The sequence below is a fragment of the Lissotriton helveticus genome, chromosome 6 (assembly GCF_964261635.1).
Source record: "Lissotriton helveticus chromosome 6, aLisHel1.1, whole genome shotgun sequence".
Taxonomy (NCBI): domain Eukaryota; kingdom Metazoa; phylum Chordata; class Amphibia; order Caudata; family Salamandridae; genus Lissotriton; species Lissotriton helveticus.
In genome coordinates this window covers 879,311,318-879,336,414 of record NC_136067.1, presented here as the reverse complement: position 1 = coordinate 879,336,414, position 25,097 = coordinate 879,311,318, and the positions used below count along the sequence as shown (strand labels likewise).

The following is a 25,097-nucleotide window of genomic DNA, read 5'->3' as shown; positions in this document are numbered from 1 at the left end:
AGGGAGTGTTTAATTTGTGTTGTTTGCTGCAGGTGGTGACCACTGTTCCTCATTTTTGGGGACCTGGACTTATTTTTCATCATCAGTCTTTGATCAACAGCATGACAGAGCAAGGCAGGACATGGAGAAAGAAGGTGGAAGTGAAACAAAGTAAAAAAGTGACTAAGGGAGAAAGTACTTATGATAAAGAACCTGGAAAACTAAAATAAAGTGGAAGAAAGAGGTGGAATCAAGATGTGGCAGTCTTGGTGTCCAAAAATCTCAGCAGGAAAACATATGGGTCCCTGCTCTTACGGTTCTGTACACATCAGGCACTGTCAGGATCTTCTGCACTAGGGTCCCGGTTGGATTTACTGTAAATGCAGTTCCTAAACAAAAGCACTGCAGATCTGACTTACTTACAACCCTTTGTATCTATTGCTTTCATCTCTCTTCACCACGGGACATTACTCATCTGCTGGCTAAGAGCAGCCTACTGCCAACTTTTATTGCAACAATCTCTTCATCATAGCACTCTTTCTTAGGGGATTTGTGTCTAAGAGCAAAGTTGAAAGGGCTTTTCTACTTGAGGTTTGGTCCCTGGAAGGGCAGGTAAAGGAGGTCCACAGCTGATGTATTTCTGGAGAAACTACAAGAGGCCTAGAAAAACATTATGGACTTCAGCAATCACAAGTGCAAGCACAAAGTCACCGCATTGAAAAGGATAATTATGGTATTTTGTAGGGAACTACCGTACAGAAGTTTTTACTTTGGCTAGTCTTGCATGGATTGTTACCTGACTTAAAAAGAGCCTACAAATGGCACCAGCACTTGCAATGTCAAAAGGTCTGGATTATAACTGAAAGTGTCTGGATGCTACCATTTACGAGGTTATTCACACGTTTATGCTCCCAATCACTCATCATCCATGTACTCAGTCATTAATGTTGTCACTTCTGCATCTATTTATTCACCATTTACTTATTCTTGCATTCACCCGCTCACCCACAAATAAACTCACTAACAAAGATCGAGTTAGCAGCTAGACCTCTTGCCTTTGCTGCTAGTTTGTGAAAAGTCTGAGAGCGTTTCCAGTAGTGTGATTCCTGGTCTCTGAGTGATGTCAGAGTGCAGATGGTAGTGTGTGACTAATAGCCTGCAAGGGTTGGTGGAGTGCTTCCAGAAGTGTGTGACAGCTACGCTGATGGATATTGGAGTGCTGCCGGTACTACAAGACTGTTAGTATGTGAGGAGCTTGTTGCAGAAGGTATGGGATTTGCACGGGCATATATCTTATATGTGAAGGAGAGATTCAAATCATTGGTCGAGATATGTGTTACTGCAATGGGAAGTTGCTTCGCACCGAGCTATGCAGAGATCTTCATGGGTTGGTGGGAAGCAACTCAAGTGTGGATTGAGGAAAATGACAAATGGACGAAGCAGATTGCATTTTGGACGAGATATATAGATGATTTGTTTGGTATCTGGGAGGATCCAAGGAGGATCTTGGTGATTTCCTAACACATATCTCGCGTCTCCTTCACATATAAGATACATGCCACTGAGATGGATTTCTTGGATGTGAGAGTAGAGATAATGGAAAGCAGGATCACTACTACTTTGTTTCGGAAAGAAACGGCAGGCAACAGCATCTTAAATGCTGGCAGCCAACACCCACACAATCTCAAACGGAGTATCCCATATGGGGTGTTACGTAGGGCCCAACGGAATTGTAGCTTGGAGGAGGGTTACAATGAGGAACGAAACAGGATGTTTGAGAGATTTAAGGACAGAGGATATCCTATGCAGGTACTTGAGACAGCCAGATTGAAAGCCGAGAGTATTTCACACAACTCCCTTCTAACAAAAAGACAGAGTAAAAAGGAAGACAATGTGGTGAGACTGATTACGACATTTAATAATGAGAGTCAATCAGTCAAGAGAATGATCACAAGGCACTGGCATTTGGTCAAAAGTGACCCGGTCATAGGCAAGGAAATTCCCCCTACACCACAAATCACCTATCGCAAATTGAAATCATTGCAAGATGTCTTAGTTCTTCGGCACACAGAGCAGAAGGCTGGTTACGGTAGCATGATGGTTTCTTCAAATGCGGGAACTGCAAAGCATGTAAGAAAAGCAAAAATGAGAGAACATATCAGATTGCTACAGGTAGGAAGCAGAAGATTAAGAAATTCATTACATGCAGCACTGATTTCTGTGTTGAATGTTCTGATGTGTCTCTGTGGACTCAGGTATGTGGGAAGTACCATAGGTCCAGTGAAGAATAGGGTGTTGGAACACTACAGGGCTATAAAGAATCTTGATACAGCGTATCCTGTTTCCAGACATTGGGCCATCAAACATGGTCAGGATGCTTACCTTCTCGTATATTTGGGCATTGACAGGATCGTAAGGTGTAGCAGAGGGTGCAACAGGGAGAGAGAGAGCTAAGACAAAAAAAGTCTGAATATATAATCTTGCTTGGCAGTAAGTGCCCGGGAAGACTTAACGAGAGCGAGGAACTGCACATCCATATAGGCTGTTGGGAAAGTACCTCATTTTCATTAACATATTTCAACAGGCCAGGAATGTGCTATACAAACAAAAGCTTACTTGAATATGATTGTATTTAACTGATCTGTATCTGTTCTATAATCTTCCATCTCTTCTCCTTTCTTTTTTCTTTTTACCTCTTTTTCTCCCTTTCTTCTCTCCTCTCCTCTACCCTCTTTCTTTTATATCGTACCCCAGCCTTCACTGTCTATTAAGGTCTATACAAGAATTTGAAGATTTGGAAATTTCTGAACTCTGTGTATAGTGAAATGTAAGATTGTGCAATCTTTGATTATCGTGTACTTTTATCTTTTCATTTTTTGGTATTTTCGCATGGGATTTCACTTACTCCTAATATCCAAGTGGAGTTTGGTGTTATTAATTTATTTTGGCGGGAAATTTTTTTCTGTTCAGTTGATGGTTTGCTCCATTGAAGGGAAATTTGTTCTGAGTTGTCAAAGGGATATCAGGAAGTGTCAGATACCCTGGTTCATTTATTTTCTCTCCTTAAAAATGTGTTCTTTAGCCACAGGGCTATTATCATAGGAGCTTTGACTATGACATTAGCCAACATAATTGATGTTAGGCTGCATTGTTCTTTTTCAGCCACTTGGCTGTTATTTATCATATACTCAGCAGTCTGCGTTGAAATCTCTTCTGATTTGATACAACCACTTGGCTGTTAGTAATTTGGGGCCATATTAGCAACAAACTGCGATAAATATCGCAGGGCGCGCTTAGCGTGAAATATTTTGTCGACAGCTATCGCTGGAATATATCGCCACATTAATGCTGTATTAGCAACAATTAGCGCTATGGCGATATATATTCCAGCGATAGCGGAAGGGAAGGGCCAACATCGCGACAAAACCAGCGATGTTGCATGGGGAAGGGGGAAAACCTTGCTGATGCGACCCTGTGGTCGTATCAGCATAATCCAGCCCCCATGTCAGGTATGGTTAAGTGAGGAAAATAGCAGATGTTAAAAAACCGGTGATTACCCTAGTTAGCTCGACTTTTCACGGCGCTAACCGGGGCCAGGGCCTCCTTGCTAATAGGCGATAGGCCTGTTAGCAGCTGTTTACCAGGTCTGTTGGTCGGGAAGGCCTTCTTTGCATGTCATTAGCAATAAATATCGTTGACATGCAAAGCGGCTCCCAAACCGGTCGCTTTCGCGACATCTTGCTGTTAGCGACATCTTGCTGATAGGGCAAAATAATTATCGTCGCTTTAGCGGGAAAAGGTCCAGCTAAAGCGCTGATATTGCCCTTGCTAATATGCCCCTTGGTCTTTTGCAGTGTGTGTGTTGGATTATTGTAGCACTACCAGAATTTACCATGAATTAACAAGTTTTTTCTTTGTTGATGCGCCTTTTTTTTATTTACTTTGAAAATTTGTTTATGTGCTGGTTTACAAAGGCCATTACTGACAGTGCTAATGCACATCATGCATTTTCTCGCACCGTTTTTTCAAGTATTCTCTTTATGTCTATCACAAAAATGTACTCTTTAAGGGAAATTGAGCACTGTGTTTGGAATTGGGCTGTGACGAAGACCCAAAAGGGTTGGAACGCCTAGGCATTAAAATATTGGTGAAGCCAACACATTGTGTGCAGACCTCTGAAACATGTATTTTGTCCAGGATTTGCATTTACTCAGTTCACTCACCGACCTGCACTCTCCACATATATATATATATAGATAGATATAGTGTAAAATTGCACACACAGGCTTAATTGGCATCCCTGAGACATGTTTAAAGGGCTACTTTAGTGAGTGGCGCAATCAGTGCTGTAGGCCCCCTAGTAGCATTTAATTTGAAAGCCCGGGGTACATGTAGTACCACTTTACTTGGGACTTACAAGTAAATTATGTGTTTCAATTGGGTGGAACCCAATGTCAACATGTTTTAGGGAGAGAGAATAATCACTTTAGTCCTAAGGCCAGCAAATCAAAGTCAGAAGACACAGGAGAATTGAAGGCAAAAAAGCATTCTCTCCCTGTCTCTTATAGCCAGAAATAAGTCAAGACAGCAAGGCAGGTGATTTACGTAACCCTTCTCTCATATTTATTAACACAAAAAGGACTCTTCTACTTACTGGCAGGCAGCTAGGTAATTTCAAGATTAAATAACACTAATTAGCACACACCTGTGGACAGACTGTGTGACAGCACGGTGGTTGCCTTCAGTGACAGGCTAATGCTCAAAAGCACTTAGACATCCATTTGGCAGACGTTCGCACCCCCAGTCAGGAACATTTCTGGTGCATCTGTGGGGGTGGTGGCGCGAATCCTGCATTTGGATATTAGTATACATGGGCAGCAATATTTGGAGTGTCATACCTTCCATGCTGAAGCACAGCTGCTACCAGGATAGTGGCAAAATGATATTCTAAACAACACAGACATACAGGGAGTTCTCAAAGCAGTGCAATTTAGGCACAGAACACAAAACAAAATACACAATACGGTTGCTCAAGAGATATAGCTCGATTAACTTCACCCCATTCAGTTATGGGTCTAAAAGGAATATAACGTGACACTGGTTAGCAGGTGTAAAACCTTCTGTCATCTGTGAAGCACTGTGTAATGTGTGCTGACAAATACAGAGGGGATGAATTATCATGTGGTGTAGTGAAAATTAAATACACGCCTACAACAGAAAGCAATTTAAAATGATACTTTGTGTACAAGGTGCATTTAATTTCCCCTCGTGCCTCAGTAACTGTGTTTTCTGGGTTGGTGATTGTCAATAAAGTTATTCTGGTCACTTCATTGAAAGTAAACTAAGGGCCTTATTTATGAAGGCCTTGCGCCGCCGATGCGTCAATTATTCCTATTTTAAAAGTGACGCACCGGTGGCGCAAGGCCTTCATAAATAAGGCCCTAAGCTCGTATTGCCCACCTCAAATGGTCAGCTGACACATGACCACCGATAAATTCTAGAAAAAAGCTGATGAGAGGCAACACACAGAATCAACAGGTTTAAAGGACTCCATATTCATAGTCATAAATCATATCACAGCACCACACCAGCACACCGTGGTTGGGGAAGGCCTCCCCCTTCCTCACGGTTTCGCTGGAGAGTTGGTAAGGCACTTCAAACTAAAAGAACATTAACCACATTACTGTTGGAAGGATACAAATGTAATCACATCAGGCAAAGTGCAACATAATCACGTTGATTGTCAATTTTATTTGCTAAAACAATCAGAATATATTTCCTCCAATGGCTACACAGATGATTTCCACCTAAACATTACACTAGTGAGTGTTTCTGGTATTCAGGCAAATCCCATTGCAGGCAGTACATGCACCACAGTTTTCCCAGCAAATTAATTGCTCATGGCCTCCATTTCCTTTGAATATTGGTTGTCCTGGCTCATCCCTTTGTCTACACTCAACTCCCATTAATAGCCTTTAAGTTCAAAGTTTTCCAGGAAGCTCTGAAACCTCCATACCACCACTTTTCAACGTTGGCCATTAAACTGTGTCACGAGAAAAGAGCAAGAAGAGTGTAGATTAGGGCAGTGCAGTGATCCAGCTTAAAATGTTATTTTTTCTGCATCTTTATCTCTTAAGGTGAATTGTACTTAGGTGAAATGGACTCAGAATTGAATTAGATTGTTTTTCCCTGACTGGAGTTAGGGTGGTGTATTTTGGGTGTTTTCATTGGCATGCTGTGAAAGTGATATCTACTTCTTGTTGTCCATAACGTCTCACCTAATTCTTCAGGCTCGGATACTGTGGGCGGCAGTTTTGTGCTTCCGATGCGTCACTTTTTGTGACGCATCGGCGGCGTAAAACATGCCTCCTGTTGCGCACTATTTACAAAGTGACGCATCTAAGCAGATGCGTCACTTTGTAAACCCCTGCGCTACATTATACCTGCGTCAGGTATAATGTATGCAGAGGGGGCGTTCCCCCGCAAAAAGCCTCGTAATAGTGACGCAGTGAAATCTATGAGATTTCACTGCGTCACTTTTAGGACGCTGTTGCGTCAAAATCTTGCGCCTGCCTCACAGCAGGCATAAGACTGACGCAAGCCCTTTCACATGGGGCTTTCCCCATGTGAAAGGATGCATTGCTGGAGTTGCGTCACTTTTATGACACATTCCAGCAATGCGTGACTTTTGCGCTTACAGATACGTCAGAAATACTGACATATCTGTAACTCCTTGCGCCATGATGCGTCATACTGTAAATATGACGCATCATTGGTTTCGCAAGGAGGGCGCAGTGAAAAGTGACGCATCGCTGTTTTCACGCAGCGATGCGTCACTTTTCATAAATGAGGCCCCCTGTCTCTGGTTGCCTTACTAACTGATGCACTAAATGACCCTCAAGTTAATCTCTCACATCACCCTTAATATGGTCTCTTGGTGCTTGTCAGTGTCTGGGAAAGGCAGCGCTCCATCAGGAACTGGATTGCAAAACAGGGGACCTTGAAGAAAGGTAGCCCTTGCCTCCATAGAGCAAAACTGACATTCTGGGACCACCACTAGTGCTCTAACCTACTACTATTCCTAGTAGGGATGTAGGCCTGAAATCGTTTTGCTAGGTATCCAGTGCTATATAAAGCAGGATTACAGCTCATCTACAACATCTGCAATTGTGAACTAGGAGCCAATGTAATGTGTTTTCTGTGAGTATTACTGTGACCCCTTTTACATGAATACATAATGAGGTGGATTGCTGCATTTGCTGCTCTTTAAATGTGATGAACTCAACCTGCTAGCAACTCAACATATGGTATCTTACAATGATCTGTGTGCAAGATAACTGCAGTCCCCATCCCAAAGAAATATGTCCAGCTGAAATAAGTGGGGTGAGATACCTAAGTTTTGAGGGCGGGGTTTTCATCAAGAGCACACCATAGGGTCAATTCCGATTCGGCAAAAAAAACGTCCGTACGATTTGTATCCGGAGCCCTCTCCGTATGAATCGTACCCATCAGTCCGAGTCGCGTAGTACGATCCGTATTCCGTGAATCTGTCCGAATCGTCGCGGTCCGTACGTATTGCAAGGCTGAAACCGTGAGCCGTACGACTCGTACACATGCCGTACGACTCGTACACATGCCGTATGACCCGACGAGTACGATCCGGACCAGGGTATGAGGACGCGATTTGTACGGTCCACGTCAGGTAAGGGCGACTCGTACGGAAAAGCACACAAACACATACACACCGTATGGTCCGTACCCCCCATGATCGCAGGGGTACACACCGTACGCCTGCGATCATGGGGTGTACGAGCCGTACCCCATGTACGATGGGTGTACGAGCCGTACCCCATGTACGATGGGTGTACGAGCCGTACCCCATGTACGATGGGCGTACGAGCCGTACCCCATGTACGATGGGTGTACCCATCGTACATGGGGTACGGCTCGTACACCCATCGTACATGGGGTACAGCTCATACACCCATCATACATGGGGTATGGCTCGTACACCCCATGATCGCAGGGGTACGGTGCGTACCCCTGCGATCATGTGGGGTACGCAACGTACCCGGGGGGCCGTTCCGTACCTGTTCCGGCGCGAACTCTGCTTTTACGGCTGTTTTCAGCTCCCGTAGAAAAAGGGTCGTACGGTGTGTACCCGACACGTATCGTACTTGCTGGGTCTTAAAAACCAGCCGCGAACCGTACAGTTGTCGCGTACAGCGGGTTCCGAGGGAGAATCGTACAGAGATTAGAGTCGTACGGTCTCTGTACGGCTCGTACGGATTACGGTTCCTGGTACGAATCGTACTTCGTCGTACGTACGGGGGACGTTGCAGGGTACGATTCGTACGGGAAAAACGCTCTGAACGGCTATTCGGATCGTTTTTTCCCGAATCGGAATCGGCCCCTTAGAGATTGAACTGTTGGATGCTAATGAAATGTTTTGTCAAAAATGTTCAAGAGAGGGAACAAATGAAATTCACAATCTTCCTCTCCTGACAAATATAATGAGCTCACTTTTTGAGCTGTTTAGTTGTTGGCTATTTCTCACCATCCATATTTGAGTTTTTTCTAAATTCTTCTGCAAGGCTATTGGTGTGGCATGGTCTTTTGTGGATTTAATCTAAATTTACATTGTGATGAACAACTTTCTAAACAACTAACTGGTTACACCAACAGGCATCTAGGAAAAGAGTCCTCAAATTAGTGGAGATTATATTCTAACTGATCATGATTACTTGTCTAGGGGTTTAGCTTGTTTCCACATAACTCCACTGTTTTAGGATTCAGGGTGTAGAATTCTCATGTCGGGCACCCCACACACGTCATAATGTTATATGTACATGTGGGACATCTCCAGTTAATAATCCAAGCACAAAATTCACATTCATATGTATGTTATTAATAATGCACTTAAAAAAGGATTTAGAAGATTCAGTACACAGCCTCAAAGTGGCACTTAAAAAACCCCAATTCAAGCTTGAGTCATGATGTGTCCATGGAGTCCTATTCTGTTCTCCTTCAGTTTAAATTAACTCTTCACTGTGAAATATTTTATCCTATATCGGTTGCACTACTGTGAGAATGGAAGTCCCTTATTGAACCTTTAAGAGTCACCATAAAACTGAAGCTTTTTCTGCGAGCTGTAGGGTGATATTACCTCTCTTTTATGGCAGGTGGAACTTTTAGTGGTATTGTTTGTTTGAGAGACTAGATCTCTTTGTTATGTTCTAGGAACCGAGACCCCTAGCACGTTTGTGCTACACTGCCCTTCTTGGGCCAGGCTTCAAACAGGGCAAGACAAGAATCTGTGCTTTTCTTAGAATCAGGTCCAAGGGGCACCATCAGGAATATAATGAAGATAAGAGCTGGAAAAGATGAGCTCCTGGACAATTGAGAAGGCAAATAAAAAAAGACCACTCTTTCTCCTATTGATACAGAACTAATGTTGGGACCCTTATTCCAACAGTTGAACCACAGAACAAAAGAGTTCACAACCCCTGATTAGGTGTCCGAAATGCTTTTAATCTCCGGCCCAATCATGGCCCGTGGATCTGGGACATTATGGACATTTCTCCCAATTCTAATGGTGGGTTTGTTTATTTCATTTCTTGGCATGAAGCCTTTATCTTTGACTTTTTCAAATTATGACTTGATATAAGAACAGATGTAAGGGGGTATACATGTACGTGTGTCACACCATCTTTGGATAAAAAACCAAAATCACAATATTGGGGCCTTTTCACAAACTACATCTTGTGGTACATTTAGTAGTACTACAGTAGTACTACTAAACGTACTACAAAATGCTATTCACATACCAAGGTGTGGCGGTCTATGCCTCCAACTCTCTTATCTTTTCTGTGCGGAGATAAGTATATGCTCATGTAGTAAATGTATGAGGGACAGAGGGAAGTGCCTGGAAAATTAGGAATACTAGTGACTAAAAGGGAGGAATTAATGAAGGAGTGGGGAGAGGTTTAAGGAGGGGCTCAGGGAGGGGTAAATACCCACCCACAAAAGAGTAAGTCCATTGCTTTTCACAAACTGCCAGAAATATACACTGTATCTCAAAGCTGGAGTAAGTCCAGTCTCACACATGGCCAGCCACTGATACTGCAACACCCGCCCGTAGAAAATAATAGAGGTAGGGACTTAAAGAGAAAACCCCATAGGAACTAATGTTGAAATAAACTAAATTATTTAAACTATTTAAAGTATAAATACATTTTACTTATTGTGAAATAATGTCAATAAATAAAACATAATTATTATTTTATTTCAAAATATTCTATTAACATTCTTTTTAATTTGAAAGTATGTAACTATAGTTATTAAAACTTTTAACACATTCTATATCACTTTTAATATTTTTAATGCACAATACAAATATTTTTTAAGTTTAGGTGAGAAATGTTTATTTACTTATAAACTTAAAACATTTTTTATAAATGTATTATATTCTAAATAATTACATTTCTTATTTCAAATTTATCTAATAATGTTGTAACTTTCCTATATCGTTCTACATTTAAAATAAAACCAATTAGTTAACAATTAGTTAACATTAGTATGTAACATTAAACAATGTTTCCATTTTTTAATAAATATAATACACTTTTCAACTTTTCTGTATAGTTTACCATTGGGGGAACTCCAACCTGATTGTGAAGGGATCAACCAAGTGTACAGGACATCAAATACATTTGTAATGTCTGCTAGTAGTAACTTTACTATCATTTCCTGGCTTCACCCCCTATTGCAGGGAGGGGGGACATGTAAGTCTACACTTTAAGTAAGTTTGCAATTATAAATTGTGAACAGCCAATAGGTTACCCAGTCAAAAGTGTAAGAGTAAATTTACTTGTAGTAAATCTACAACTACACATTTAGATTTACCTTTGTGAATATGGTTGATAGTGTTCATGTCAGTTTTGAAGCTGATACATTAACCTGTTCACAAAATACAAACAAAATATTTTCTAGACCTATAATAAGACTGACTGACCGTCTAGCATCTATTAAAGTTATAGCCTGCTTCTGAGGGCTAATCAGGTTGTTAATCAGGTTGTTAATGGTTTGAACCCGACTTGCAAAGTCCTATAACTAGGAAGAGGGCATTTAACAACCGGTATAGCCTAAGGCAGAAGGGCTATGAGGCTATTACAACATTCCACTCACTAAGGGTAGAATGCTCTAACTCAAAAAGTGAGAACAAGGAAGACAAAATCTCTTGGCTTATACCAGCCATTATATGCCTGGAGCTACTCCATTATCTTCAATGGAGCTCTCAACATTCCAATATTCTAAATACCCTTTTTTTCTTTCTTCTTTTTAACTGGGTTTAAAACAGGAAGGGCTGGGCAGAACACATATTGGAGAGTTGTGATTCACATTATTCAAGGACGATCAGAAATAAAATATATTCTTTTGCAGAATAAGTTGAACAAATACCTTAAGCCACACAAAAAAAACATGCAAGTTGATTTGCACTACTTAAATCTTGCGTAACGTTTTCTTAATTCATCCTTTTTACAAATGTGTACGCTTTTGAAGACTTTGACATAATCTTAAATGATATTAAAAACAATACAGATGTTTAGTGTTGAGGAAATGTCTTTAGCTTTGCAGTTTTTCTTCCAGTGTGTAGTTTGCAAATCTGTTACTACTTCAAATGCTTTTGAAAAGGTCAGCAAAATTAGTTCAACATTCATAGCATGTAGAAATTGAATGGCTTGTGAGTTTCAGTGTGCACTGAGTGCTCATGATTGAGGTTGCTGACTAGATATACATTGCTCTGCTCTGTATTTGTCCTAAATATTTGGGTTACCTTTTCAGTATACACAAAAACATACAAGTCTGTGTTCAGACATTTATCAAAATATGATTCCTATTGAAATATAAAGGTAAATTAATCAAACTCATATAATTTTAACAGTTGCAATAACATTTTGCTATATTAGAAGCATCACCCATGAATGATTGCATTTCTTCATCTGATCGAGATCAGATTTTCACATATGAATAGTTTTCACAGATTATCGTCTGCATATGATTGTACAAATTAGTTTGATTAGAAACAAACTTCAAACAAAAGAGCCGAGTAAATGTTCAGTAGAATGGGTTATAGTGGGACTCCACATCTGGAAGTCACTTCATCGGATTGGTATTGGTCAAGCAAGATCTGTTGTAAGCATTGAGACAAACGTTATCCCAATCAGAGAACAGTTCTTTGGTCAGTATGTGCCACAAATGTCATTCATAACAAAAGCATATCATGGTTCACCATGCCAAACGCTGCTGATGGGCCAACATTATAAGCAGGTACACTTCACCTTAATTTATCATACCAACAAAGTCATCAGAGAAGCCAGTGTGCTCAATTTGCATCCCATGTTTGGGTCATGAATGAGTCAAAAAACTGTGTGAGTATGTGACAGACAAGTTATTGTCAAGAAAGGGCAACAACCACTTCCAAAACTGTGGCTTTGTCAGCATGTCTGGTGACTAGATGGACGTTATGTAATATTTTGAGGATACGCATAGACTTTTTTAATAGAGGAGTTATTTGCACCTTCATTAAGGCTTCAGGGACAAGGCTGACCTACAAGTAGATGAAATTGAGCCAACTGTACCGAAAACTCTTTAATTAACCATGCTGGAGCAGAATCTGTGGGCGTCAGAAACTTCAGGATAAACTTAAAGACCTCACTAGGGAACAGGGTTAGACTGATGCGAGGTTCAGCTATAATAGTTGATAGTCCTAAGAAACTAACTTCCATAAAGGGGTTTCATGACCAATCTCTGAAGAATTTTAAATTCTTGCATACAGACTTTTAAGAAGAGATTCCTTTATAGCAATGAGTTGGATCATGGCAGAGGGTACCAGTTAAAAAGAGGATGTGGCGGATTTTTTTTGCCTGATTGATGAAGGTTTTGCAATATGACTTTTTGTTTTCAGAATTTCTCTCTTGTAATTCTTTCTATGTTTTAGGTAGTCAACCTAATCTTCAGGCCGTTAATGTTTTCTCCACTTTGACTCAGCTCTGTGGCAAACTTACTCCATTTCTCAACTCTGGACTAAATCAGTATTAGAGCAAAGACGCATATCAGCATCCCAGCAGATGCACTCATGATTATCATATGAATTGGGCAGCACACTTCCCACAACAAACATCACACACAGACCCTCTGCTTAAAAACTCTTGTTTTAAAGGCCTGCCCACTCACCATTACAAGAACTTTTTGCGTTCGACAGTGTAAACCGTTCAAAGCTGAGGTTTATCCTTTTAGTTTTGGGAATGGACGAAGCACTGGTGCACTTTCCAGCTTATTTTCAAGGAGACATGAAAGCCAGAATAAGAATAAATACCTTAGGGGAAGTGTATCAGGACATCAGCATTTTTCCGGGAGTGAGACAAGGATGTGTTTTAGCCCCATTTTTATTTATTCTTAATATAAATGATCTTCATCCTTTTTGACTAACTGCCAGCCCTGATGTCCCAAAAGTTAAAGGCTAATTTTTACCATCATTGCTAGATGCCGACGATGCCGTACTAATGCCTCGTACCCCGAGAGCTTTGCCACAGTTAGTAGAAGGTTTTGTAAATGTTATGGCCTCATTGGACTTACGCACCAATTTGAATAAATCTTATATTATGACTTGTGGCCTGAAGACACATAAGTTGGCTTCACTTAAAGTGGGCAAGTCACTTTTTCCTACCTGGGACTAGTTTCTGCCAATGATGGATCTTTGATAGCGCATGTCATGCAATGTAAAAAAAAAAATCCTGGGCGATCCGCTCACTGTTCACTCTCCTACAAACAAGGAGGGGTGTAGCTTTTCTTCCACTCATGCAGATTATTAGAAAGCAATAGAACCCAGATATGGGGTATTAAAAAGTGTGATTCCATCCAAGTTGAAGAAAATAGATTCTGTAGAAGACTTTTAGGGGCTCCCAAGAGTAGTATCTGAGACCTTAAAGGCAAGTGTGAGGGCCTATATAAATATTAGAGTAGACAGATTGATTGCATTTTATTTAGCTAAACCGTTGTGAATGAGGTTTACTGATTCGCTACCGGGCGAGGACTGTTAAATATTTGTAATGCTTTCCTTTGGGATTTCAAGCAAACTTGGATACTTCACCTTGCCCGTATAAGAGATTGGGTCAATCCGTGCTACACTTTTTATTTTTGTGTGTTTTTTATTCCACTTACCACAATGAATATATTATTTCCTTTCATTAAGAAACTTGATAGCACCAATTTTAGAGAAGCATATAGCAAGCTGCTTCAACTTAGTGATGATGAGAGCATTTTTTATGTGGGTTTGTTTTTAAAAACAGCAGTCTGGGCTCGATCTACAATGAATATTAATTAGAATAGTCTTATAGTTCAATTATACATTTTCTGAATTTATATTGTTTTTCTATGAAATACTTCTTTTAAATGTTTTAAAATATGTACTGTGATTTTTAAATGTACTTTTATGGATATTTTTGCTTCCAAATAAAGAAATAATTTAATTTAATTGAACTCTTTGCATGCACTCCATATTTTTATTTGCAAACACATAGCCACACATCTGTTGATCCACTACTTCAGAATACTTTTGACTCAAAACAAATACAAAGGTTGAATCACTTTATCTGAAAATTGGGACAGTACATCCTAAAGCATCCGCAGTCCCTGCAACATATAAGATGGTATAAAAGCTTGTTCTCTGACACTTTTTAAAAATACTTTATTGATCTAATTTATTAATCCACCTCCGAGTTTCTGGAAAGCACTCCAGTACTCTTCAGAGGTTTAGATGTGCAGGCTATAAAGAAAACAAGTAAATAAATAAAAATAACATACCAGATTACAAAGAATCGGTTCGAAAGGATCGGTTATTCAATTCACTCAGATTGTATTCTTAAAACCAAATACACTAGTGCAGAGGTTCTTAACATTTTGACTTCTGTGTACCTACCTGAATTTTTTAAGCAGTCAAGCACCGCCTGATCATGGGGTGCTGACCCCCAGTGGTCCGGTGACCCCAGGTTAGGAACTCTACACTAGAGTTCATTGTCAAAAAATGAAAAAGACCTTTCTGTAAAACATATGCATTGTAAAATTCAAAATTCAAAGTAGAATAAGTTAGAAAAAAATGTAAATATGACTTTGAAACTATTTCATTCCACTCATGTCATATACGGCTTGCTCAAATTCAATTTTGCTCATGTAAAACCTACTTGAAGGTAACTGATTTAATCAACTTTTCGATTCTCGAAGGCACTTATTTGGTGTTTAATGGAAGAAGGGGATACCTTCCTTCTCAAATGAACCATGAAGCCACTGTATTGGATGTATTAATGTCAAAGTGTGTGGGCGTGGATCCTTTGACATGTTACATGGTAGAAGTTCATCCTCTGTCTGTTCCAGATCTCTTGGGGTGCAAAATTCAACACTGGGTTCAGAGAACGTTTGTGAGCCCAATATATGTTGAAAGGAAAAGTTGGTAATCACTTTTTCAGGGCTGAGTAGCCAAGGCAACTCTTCTCCCAGGTTTCAGAGAATCTTGGCTTTAGGTTTCTATCCTGATGTACATACACACCTAAGCCAAGTGTATCCATTAGATGCTTTAAACCAAGAGAAGCAGCCTTAATAGTAGCTGAGCCTGATAACCTTAAGGAGCTGCACCTTCCTTTTGCACTCCTCATTTTCACAGATATCCAACCACGCCCATCTTCTTCATCAGTCCTTACCCATAAGTATTTTGGCACTGGGACAAAAATGTAGGACGACTAGACATTACAGTTCTACCTTTGAGATGACAGTTTATCACAAAAAGAAATGATTGTGTGTGTTGAGAAAGATTTGGCCTTCAAGTAATTAAACATTTTTTGTAATTTTCTTGATAGAGATTCACATAACATTCAAATTACTATCCACACATACATTCCACTAACTCAACCAATGCACTCATAGATACACATTTGACTTGCCAAGAAGGGTCCTGCATTCACACACGTTGTACTAATCTACAGACGTCTGTATGTACTAAGCCACACATACACAAATTAATGTACTATTTTCACCCCATTGGAGTAGCTCACACTTTTCTGTATTCACATATGTGAGTGCACACAACTCATGCACTCTGCACACACCTTTATCTAATACATTGCCCTTACACTGACTGCATTCAAAGCCCTTCACTCACACATATTTAAATTACACATACACATCACATATATATGCATATACACGTTACTGGTCTATACACACTCCACTCATGCTTTAGCTATTTATTGACCTAACTGAGGCATTCAGCCCACTCTTTCAAACACATGAACACACTCCCACCACATTTAGGTGCTTGACTAATTAGTACTTAAACCTATAGCACTCCATTCACAAACATACATAGAAAAATCATCCACTATGGTGTTCATATAGACCCACTTTAATCGTACTTTCACACCACATACACACAATGTAGCAATACACAATCTTTACATTCCCACACAACCCACTAACTCAAAAATGACAGGCTTCTGTCACACGCAATATATTATCTTACACTCCACTGTTATGCTCAGTCTCTCACACTCTCGTTATCAGCAGGTAGACACTCCACCCTCCCAGTCTAACCGTCAACTCACATAATTCATTAACCCGCGCAAACCAACCGTAAAGATACACACAAGCAGTAAACCAATAAACTCGCACTTACATTCCACAGACCCAAAACATTCACTCATTTATACACATTCAACTCCCCAAGAAGGATCCTGCACTCACAAACATTGTACAAATGAATGTACTATATTTTCCCCACTGGTGTATCTCATACGGTTCTGTATTCACACATGTGGGTGCACACAACTCATGCATTCTAAACACACATTTCTCGGATATGTTACACTTAAACTGACTCTATTCAAATCACTTCTCTCTCACATATTCAAATTACACATACACATTACATATATGCACAGACACACTTTACTGGTCTATACACACACCACTCAAGCTGTATCTATTCATTGACCGAACAAAGGCACTCAGCCCACTCCCCCAAACTCATATACACACTTCACACACTCATGCACCACATTTACATGCTTGACTAATTAGTACTCAAATCTATAGCACTCCATCCACAAACGCTCATACATAAAACAAATATACTATAGTTTACATACAGACCCACTTTATTCAAAGTTGCACACCCCTACACACAATGTAGCAATGCACAAACTCTACATTCCCATACAATCTAGTAACTCACACACGACAGCCTTTAGTCACACACAGTATAATTAGTCACATTCCAATCGTATGCTCACTCCTTTCATACTCACTTTATTAGCATGTACGCTGAACACTCACCCACTCAAATCGTCAATTCATATAATTCATTAGCCTGTGCAAGCCACCCATAAACCCACACAAAGGCAATAAACCAATAAACTCTCATGTGCTTGCAACATATAAGTGCACTCTGCGCTCACAGCGTCAAGTAGCAAGTACACTATTACTGTAATCACATCCCCACCACAGCATTGCTCTCACCTACACACAACTCACTCAATCCACTCACATGCACTGCACCCATACATATTCAATTCAACCACTCTACACTTGGATATTTCTCTCATGAAGACACTGCAATAAACTATAACACTAGAGTCCTTATGAGCAATGCAATCAATCGAATTGTAATGTGTGTTTAAAAGAAATACACGTTGTGGAATGTTACGTGCATTTGTATCCTGCTTTACAGGCATTCGTATGGTATTTTAATGTTTCAAGATCTGGCTGATATACTCTTTAACGTGAGCCAAAGAGGTCTGTTGACATTAAATGTGGTTGTGTTTTGTATTGCATATTGTATATCGATTGTCAAGTTTATAATATGCTAAATTGTTGTTTAGAAATCGAATACATGGGATAGGGCTCTACTAGGTCCTTGGGTGGATGTGTGTGAGCATTTGTGTTGCATTTTGTGCCTAAAAAATTGCCCTTTCCTTTATTCTTCTGATGCTCAGCACTGTTAATTGCTTAAATTAGGGTGGCTGTTCACTATGAACACATCTTTTCTGAAATATTAACATTACCCAAGCAAAAGACTGAGCATGGGCATATGGTTGTGGGCTTCTGCTGGTACCTACAGTGCTGTAGTGCACTTTGGCACCATATAAGTCCTTCCTTTACATCTGTTAGCACAATCACAGGTCTGCTGTCAAGTATCTATACAGTCTTTAAATATGTTAGCACAAATATTGGTCTACAGTCAGATACATATACAACAGAAATGGAAAAGGGACTGACACATGTTTCTGTGTGCTCTAATCAGGCTGCCAGCAAAGCACTAAACTCAGCAATGTATGCCATACGTCTACATCACTACATGTTTTAATGGATTATTTTTTCTGTTTAGTTTTCAGGTTTGTACCTTCTGTCCTTCTTCACCATCATTGGTGGGCTGGTCCTGTACTCATCCACATCTACGTACATAGCCCAGGATCCCAGGGTATACAAGCAGTTCCGCAACCCGTCTGGACCTGTAGTAGACTTACCGGCCTCTGGCCAGCTCGAACCATCAGTAACATACACCAGCCTAGGCCAGGAAACAGAAGACGAACCCCGCGTCCGAGTTGCCTAAACCAAGGCTTTACAACCCACTGAGGATTCAGTGGAGTTTTTTCTTTTATGTCCATTATCTCTGTATTGTGCAAAGAGAAAGGTATTTACCAGGTGCAGCTATGCCATGTGACAAGGACTGATAGCAAACAAATTTTACTTGGAGGACAAAATGAAAGATATCTCACTGGATGCATACTGGCAAACAGTGGACCAGGACGATGCAGAATGTGGAATGTTCTACCGTCCGCTATGCTGTACCGAAACATGTTGACATTTAAATCAACTATGAATCACTAAGCCTCGAAGTTTATGTTAAGTTGCTTAAATTAGATGTTAAAAATCACCTCAAAATTTGGGTTTGCACTCGACATAGTGTTTGTTACACTGTGGGTATGTTAATGATGAAGTTAGCTACAATGCACATCACCGTCAAGCCAAAGTGAGAGGAACGGATAAAACATAGCGCCTCGAATCTGTATTTCAGGAAGGAATGGCAGGCAACAATCATGTATAAAAGCAAGTTTAAGAATGTGTTTCACTGCCAAAATGCAAAGTTGTATGATCAAATTATAATTATGTATATTTTCTAAAGTGTCCAAGTTCATGTGCTAAAAACATTGCATTTTGATGGAAGGAGCATTTCTGGAATGAGTGTCACTAAAAGGTGGGGACATTTATCTATTTTCTTACTGACCCATAAGGAATTTCATGTTATTGCAGTCATTAATTGTGGGAAATTATTTTGTGATATTAATTGTATTCTAGTCTCCTAAACAAAGCCTAGTGGTGTTTCATGTTCTTATGTGCTTTGTAAAAAAAAATGACTGTTATACTCTGCACTGTTAAACCCTTACCTTGCCGGCTGCCTTTCAACAGAACCAGGATGTTTTTGCAGTTTTATATAGCGCTTTTCATGACTACCAGTTACATCACACAAGGTCACATTCATGTGTTTTTTAGGCACGGGGAGATTAGGTGATTTGTCCAGAATCACAGGGTGTTGCGTCGACGCCGAGACTCCAACCTGGGTTTCCCAGTTCCAAAGTCGGCGGCCCAGAAATCAGTCGTTTGCATCTTCCCTCTCTTTAAACATTGTAGAAATTTCTCACACGACCCTACGCAACACACAGCAGACAAAAACAATGCAGGCACCTAGGATTTAAGGCCTGCTCTTACATTTAGCGTTAATTGAAGTGCGTCTTATTTCTTCTTCCACTTTATTCCCTGTGATTCAAAATGTTTCTCGAACTTTCTATCAGGAAGGTCTGGTTAATGAGTGCGAAGTAAATAATTAAAGTTCCCTCTCCCCAATGGACATTCTTTGTACGCCTAGATGTGTGTTGTCATCGGTTAATAAGCAATTGGGTGTCGTGGGCTCGTGGGCCCTACTGGCAATCAAGGACTGTTACCCTCTTGACACGGGTTGGGTTGTAAAAGTGAGACGTAACTGAGGTGCAGTGTCATTCACACACCTAGGCTCCAAAGCCTCAGCACCTCCTGCAATAAAGAAGACTACGCCCCTGTACGTCATTTCCGTTTTAAGAAACTAAACTGCAACTGGTTCCAGCTCAGAATGTGTCCACCATGTTGCCCAGATCTTAAAATACATGTGTAATAGGAAGAAGCACACAGGAATAAGGAGGCAGCTACTGCACCTCAGCCAACCAATAGAATACCTTTCTCTGACCATTTTGTTTGACGTATTTGTAAAGCTGCCACTTACTTTATTCTATGTTTACATTCCTCCATTTTGCAAAGATTTATTTTGCCTCAATCTTGGTATTTATGTTGTCAACCATTTTTGTCATCTTTTAATGTTTGTGTTTTTACCAATTTTTCTTCCAATACGCTAATCTGTACGCGTTTACAATGGTGCAATGGCGTCGGATTGGACATTCTCTAAAAAGGACTGCTGTACACAAACATGGGGGAAGGTAGAGGATATTTGGGCTGGGGGCCACCCTCCAAAGCCAGACATATGAAAACACAACAAAGGACCCAGCCTCCACGAAGCAAGAGGTTGGTCCTTTGTTTTGTTTTCATAAAAGGACTGCAACAATGGTGGTTCAAAGAGGGGCCACATATGTTTTTAATTATTCAAAAAAAATATCCCCCATGACTGCACTAAAGTAACTAGCTTGTGATTGTTCAGATATACACTGTGCATCTGTAAGAACATTAATCGTGTATTTTGCTCACACAAGACCTTTGTTGCCACTCCAAATGTATTGTCCAGGGGAAACAACCTTTACAACGCAACTTTTACAACGCACTACCATTACAACAAAACTTTTACAACGCAAACACTTTTACAACGCATACCATTACAACGCATGTTTTTACAACGCAAGTACCTTTACAACGCATACCATTACAACGTAAGTATTGGTAAGTATATAATTATATTTAAAATTTTATATGTTTGGGTTTTTTTAAGGGGTATTTTTAGGGTTCAGGGTCAGTTTTTAGTTTTTGGGTAAAGGGGTATTTTTAGGGTACAGGGTCAGTTTTCAGTTTTTGGGTAAAGGGGTATTTTTAGGGTTCAGGGTCAGTTTTCGGTTTTTGGGTAAAGGGGTATTTTTAGGGTTCAGGGTCAGTTTTCAGTTTTTGGGTAAAGGGGTATTTTTAGGGTTCAGGGTCAGTTTTCAGTTTTTGGGTAAAGGGGTATTTTTAGGGTTCAGGGTCAGTTTTCAGTTTTTGGGTAAATGGGTATTTTTAGGGTTCAGGGACAGTTTGGGGTTTTTGGGGTACAGGGGTATTTTTAGGGTTCAGGGTCATTTTGGGGTTTTTGGGGTACATGGGTACAGGGAAAAAAAAAATTATTAAATTAAATTAAATTAAATTATATTAATTTCAATTAATTTAAAATAAAAAAAATAATATATACTTACCAATACTTACGTTGTAATGGTATGCGTTGTAAAGGTACTTGCGTTGTAAAAACATGCGTTGTAATGGTATGCGTTGTAAAAGTTTTTGCGTTGTAAAAAATTCGTTGTAATGGTATGCGTTGTAAAAGTATGCGTTGTAACGTCATACATCCATTGTCCAGAGACCACATATACCAGAGGTGGAACAGATGTATGGGGCCCCTGGCAAGACATATTTTAGGGCCCTTTGTTCAAAACAACATTGAATTTTACTACTAATTTTCTGCTAATTGAAGCCCGCATGATGGCAAACAAAGTTTCAGAAATGGGTCATCACGCAAAAACTGTTGAAATATATCTGTTTTTCAATAAGATGATCCTGGGCAAAGAGGAACATAGTAATAGAGGTAGGCATAAAGACAAGGAGATGTTGAGACTTAAAGGAGAGACAGAAAGAGAGAGGCCTTAGAAGTGGGTGGCTGTGAGCAACTTCCCACTTTCACCATGCCTTAAAACATCTCCGGACCCACTGAGACATTCATAAACCCACTCAGAAACTCATGCACCCACTCTAAGCCCAGAGCTAATTTTCCTTCACATGGCCCTAGTTTCGAAGTGTTGGCACCTGCGTGTCTCTACCACATACACATAGAAGGCCACAACTGCATATATTTCCCTTCCTGGGTGTATCTATCTTCCAGGGAGCATGTGTTCAGACTTAAGAGCACAGAAATAATATTTTGCATAAGTTAGTCAGTGCCTATGTTGTTTTTTTGTATCATGTCAACTGTTGCAAATGTTGATGCCAACTTTTCAAGCACTATTCCTATGTACCTAATCTGCCCAAAGAAATGTGACAGATACAGGTAAATCTGCTCTAATAACCGATAAAAACCGATGCATTTTCAGGTGCAGGCCAAAGACCTGCACTAGTATTAAATGCTGCCTATCATTCAACCCTAAAACAGCTACCAGTTTAAAAAATCCAATATTGCTGACCAAGCAATTCTGTATTTTGCACCACTGTGTCATCTGAAACTGCAAGGTCTTCGTGTACAGTTTAGTTTAGATATTGCTAACGTGTGCTATTAACATTTGAAAAGTGTGTAGTCTTGTTTCTTTTTAACCATTTTATTATTCCTCGGCGCTAGCTATGAATATACATCTTACCCCATGGGTAGGATTCTATCATTAAACTAGTTTAACTAACAAAGCACACTGGTTTTGACACTGCAAACTGTGACGCAACTGTCTGAACTGGAACAAAGGGACCCCTGCACCAATGGAAGGAAAGCCCTTCTCTGTTTTGATATTTGCATGCTCTTACAGTATATGGACTGGATGTGGCAATGTACCGCCTGTATAATGTTTTCCAATAAAATATAAAGGATTTATGCTAGCTCTGCGTGCTTTTTAATGCTTGCTCAATCGATTTCACTATTTCATTCCCTCATCCAGAGCAGGACCAATAGGGTAGCCAGATGACTCAGGGTCAACCAGAGCCCTTGCTTCCAGCCCTGTCCTTTTACATCCTCTGTCATCATTACCAGGTTTGTTAGTCCTTTTGGTTCGATAAAAGAAAGCCAAGGGCACAACTCCCATTTTAATTTGACTGGGGTTCTTTTATACCCTGTTCCTATATAGTAGGGTACTGGCATCAGTGTTTAATGTGTGCCGGTGTTTGCCGGTGAATGAATGAATGAATGAATGAATGAATTGTACACTTGGTATAGCGCATGGCTACCCTAAGGCATCCCAGCGCTTTGACCCAGGGCAAATCCCCACCACTCATCGGAAAAGGAAGGTCTTAAGTTGTTTCCGAAACATAAGATGCTTTGGTTGAAGTCGGATGCTCTCAGGAAGATTGTTCCAGAATTTAGCAGTTTGCAAAGGGAACAGCCGTCCCCCCATTCGGGTTCTTTTGATCCTTGGGACTGTCAGAAGATTAAGTTCACTCGACCTAAGGGTTCTAGAGGGTCGATATGGGCAGAAGAGTGGGCACAGAATAGCAGGACCGTTATTTGTGATGGATTTATGGACCATGCACATGGACTTGAATCCTATCCTCTCCTGAATCGGTAGCCAGTGTAAAGTACGCAGAGCAGGCTTAACCGAGCTGTGTCTGGGTACTTTGACCAATAGTCGAGCAGCGCAGTTCTGAACTGACTGCAGAATTTTGATAGTGCCCATCGGAGCTCCAAGATAGAGTGCATTAGAATAGTCCAATCGAGAGATGATCAAGGACTGGACCAGGAGCCGTCTGGAATCCGGTGGGAGGAGGTTCAGAACCTTCCTTAGTACCTTAATCAGGCCAAAACATGTTGCGGCTACCTTCCTTGCCTGCACTTGAAAACCGAGAGAGGGGTCAAGCCAGACTCCCAAACTCTTGATTTGTTTTTTCGGGGTCGGGGAAGGACCCAGGCAACTCGGCCACCATGGGTTGAGGTTCATGGGGGCCTTGTGCCCCATGATCATGATCTCAGTTTTTGTCCCATTCAATTTCAGAAATGAGGCTTCCATCCAGTCACAAACCCTAGTGAGACAGGGGGAAAGATTGTTAGGTCCAGCGGTCCCATCCTCAGACCTCGTTAGTGAGACCACTAACTGAGTGTCATCGGCGTATGTGACCAATTTAATTCCCCAGGGAAGCACCACCTCGGCCAAAGGCCTCATGTAGATATTAAATAAGGTGGGACTTAATGAGGATCCCTGGGGAACGCCGTAATGTAGGGGGAGCTGTCTAGATGTAAACTCCCCTTCAAAAACAGAGAATGTTCTTTCTGCTAGGAAGGATTGTAGCCATTTAAGGGCCACCCCGGAGATACCAGCCTCGTAGAGACGGCGGATCAACAAGGAGTGATTAACCGTATCGAAGGCTGCGCTGAGGTCCAAAAGGACCACCGCAGCGCAGCCTCCTGCATCTACAATCTTCCTCGCTTCCTCCACTACAACAACCAGAGCGGTCTCAGTGCTCTGTTTGGTTCTAAAACCAGTTTGAGTAGGGTGAAGCACTGCCTCATTTTCAATAAAGGCGGATACGGCTAGATTTACATGCTTCTCCGTGATTTTACTCATCCCTGGCAACAGGGAGATAGGGCGGTAGTTTGACCAATCCTCAGGGTCTAGATTAGCTTTTTTTAATAGATCTTTAACTTTGGCCTGTTTCCATAGTGGGGGGACCACTCCGGTGGAAAGGGAGGAGTTAATCACATCCTTCATGATTGGTACCACCACCTCAGAAACTTGTTTCAAGACAGAGGGCGGAGCCATATCCGATGGAGAGCCTGACTTAAGATTCTCCAAGAGTTTTTCTACTGAGGAGTAATCCATCAGGGGCAGAATGTCCAAAGTTGGTGAGGAGAACACTCGAGGAATGAGCTCAGTAGGGTGCCCAGAATCATTTACAGCTTCCTTCACACAGAAGGAAGAATAGATGGTAGCCACCTTTGAGCTAAAAAAATTGGCTAACTCTTCACACCGTTTTAGAGGATAGACCACTTCATTCAGGGGACTCGACGGAGTGACCAGTGACTTGAAGATCTTATACATTTCCCTGGGGGAGTTAGCAGCTTTAGAGATCTCAAGCTGATAGAATAAAGCTTGAGC

The 25,097-nt window shown here is 40.7% G+C and overlaps 1 protein-coding gene across 1 annotated transcript in view; it reads left to right on the top strand.

Annotated features, from left to right (window-relative positions):
* SLC35F1 (solute carrier family 35 member F1) overlaps positions 1-20,571 on the top strand; it is a 1,021,228-nt gene extending 1,000,657 nt beyond the window's left edge. Inside the window, exon 8 of the mRNA XM_078646867.1 lies at positions 18,416-20,571. Within this exon, the coding sequence (XP_078502993.1) occupies positions 18,416-18,640 (225 nt within the window). The 3' untranslated portion in view covers positions 18,641-20,571. The remainder of the gene's footprint in view (positions 1-18,415) is intronic.
* The last annotated feature ends 4,526 nt before the right edge of the window (positions 20,572-25,097 follow it).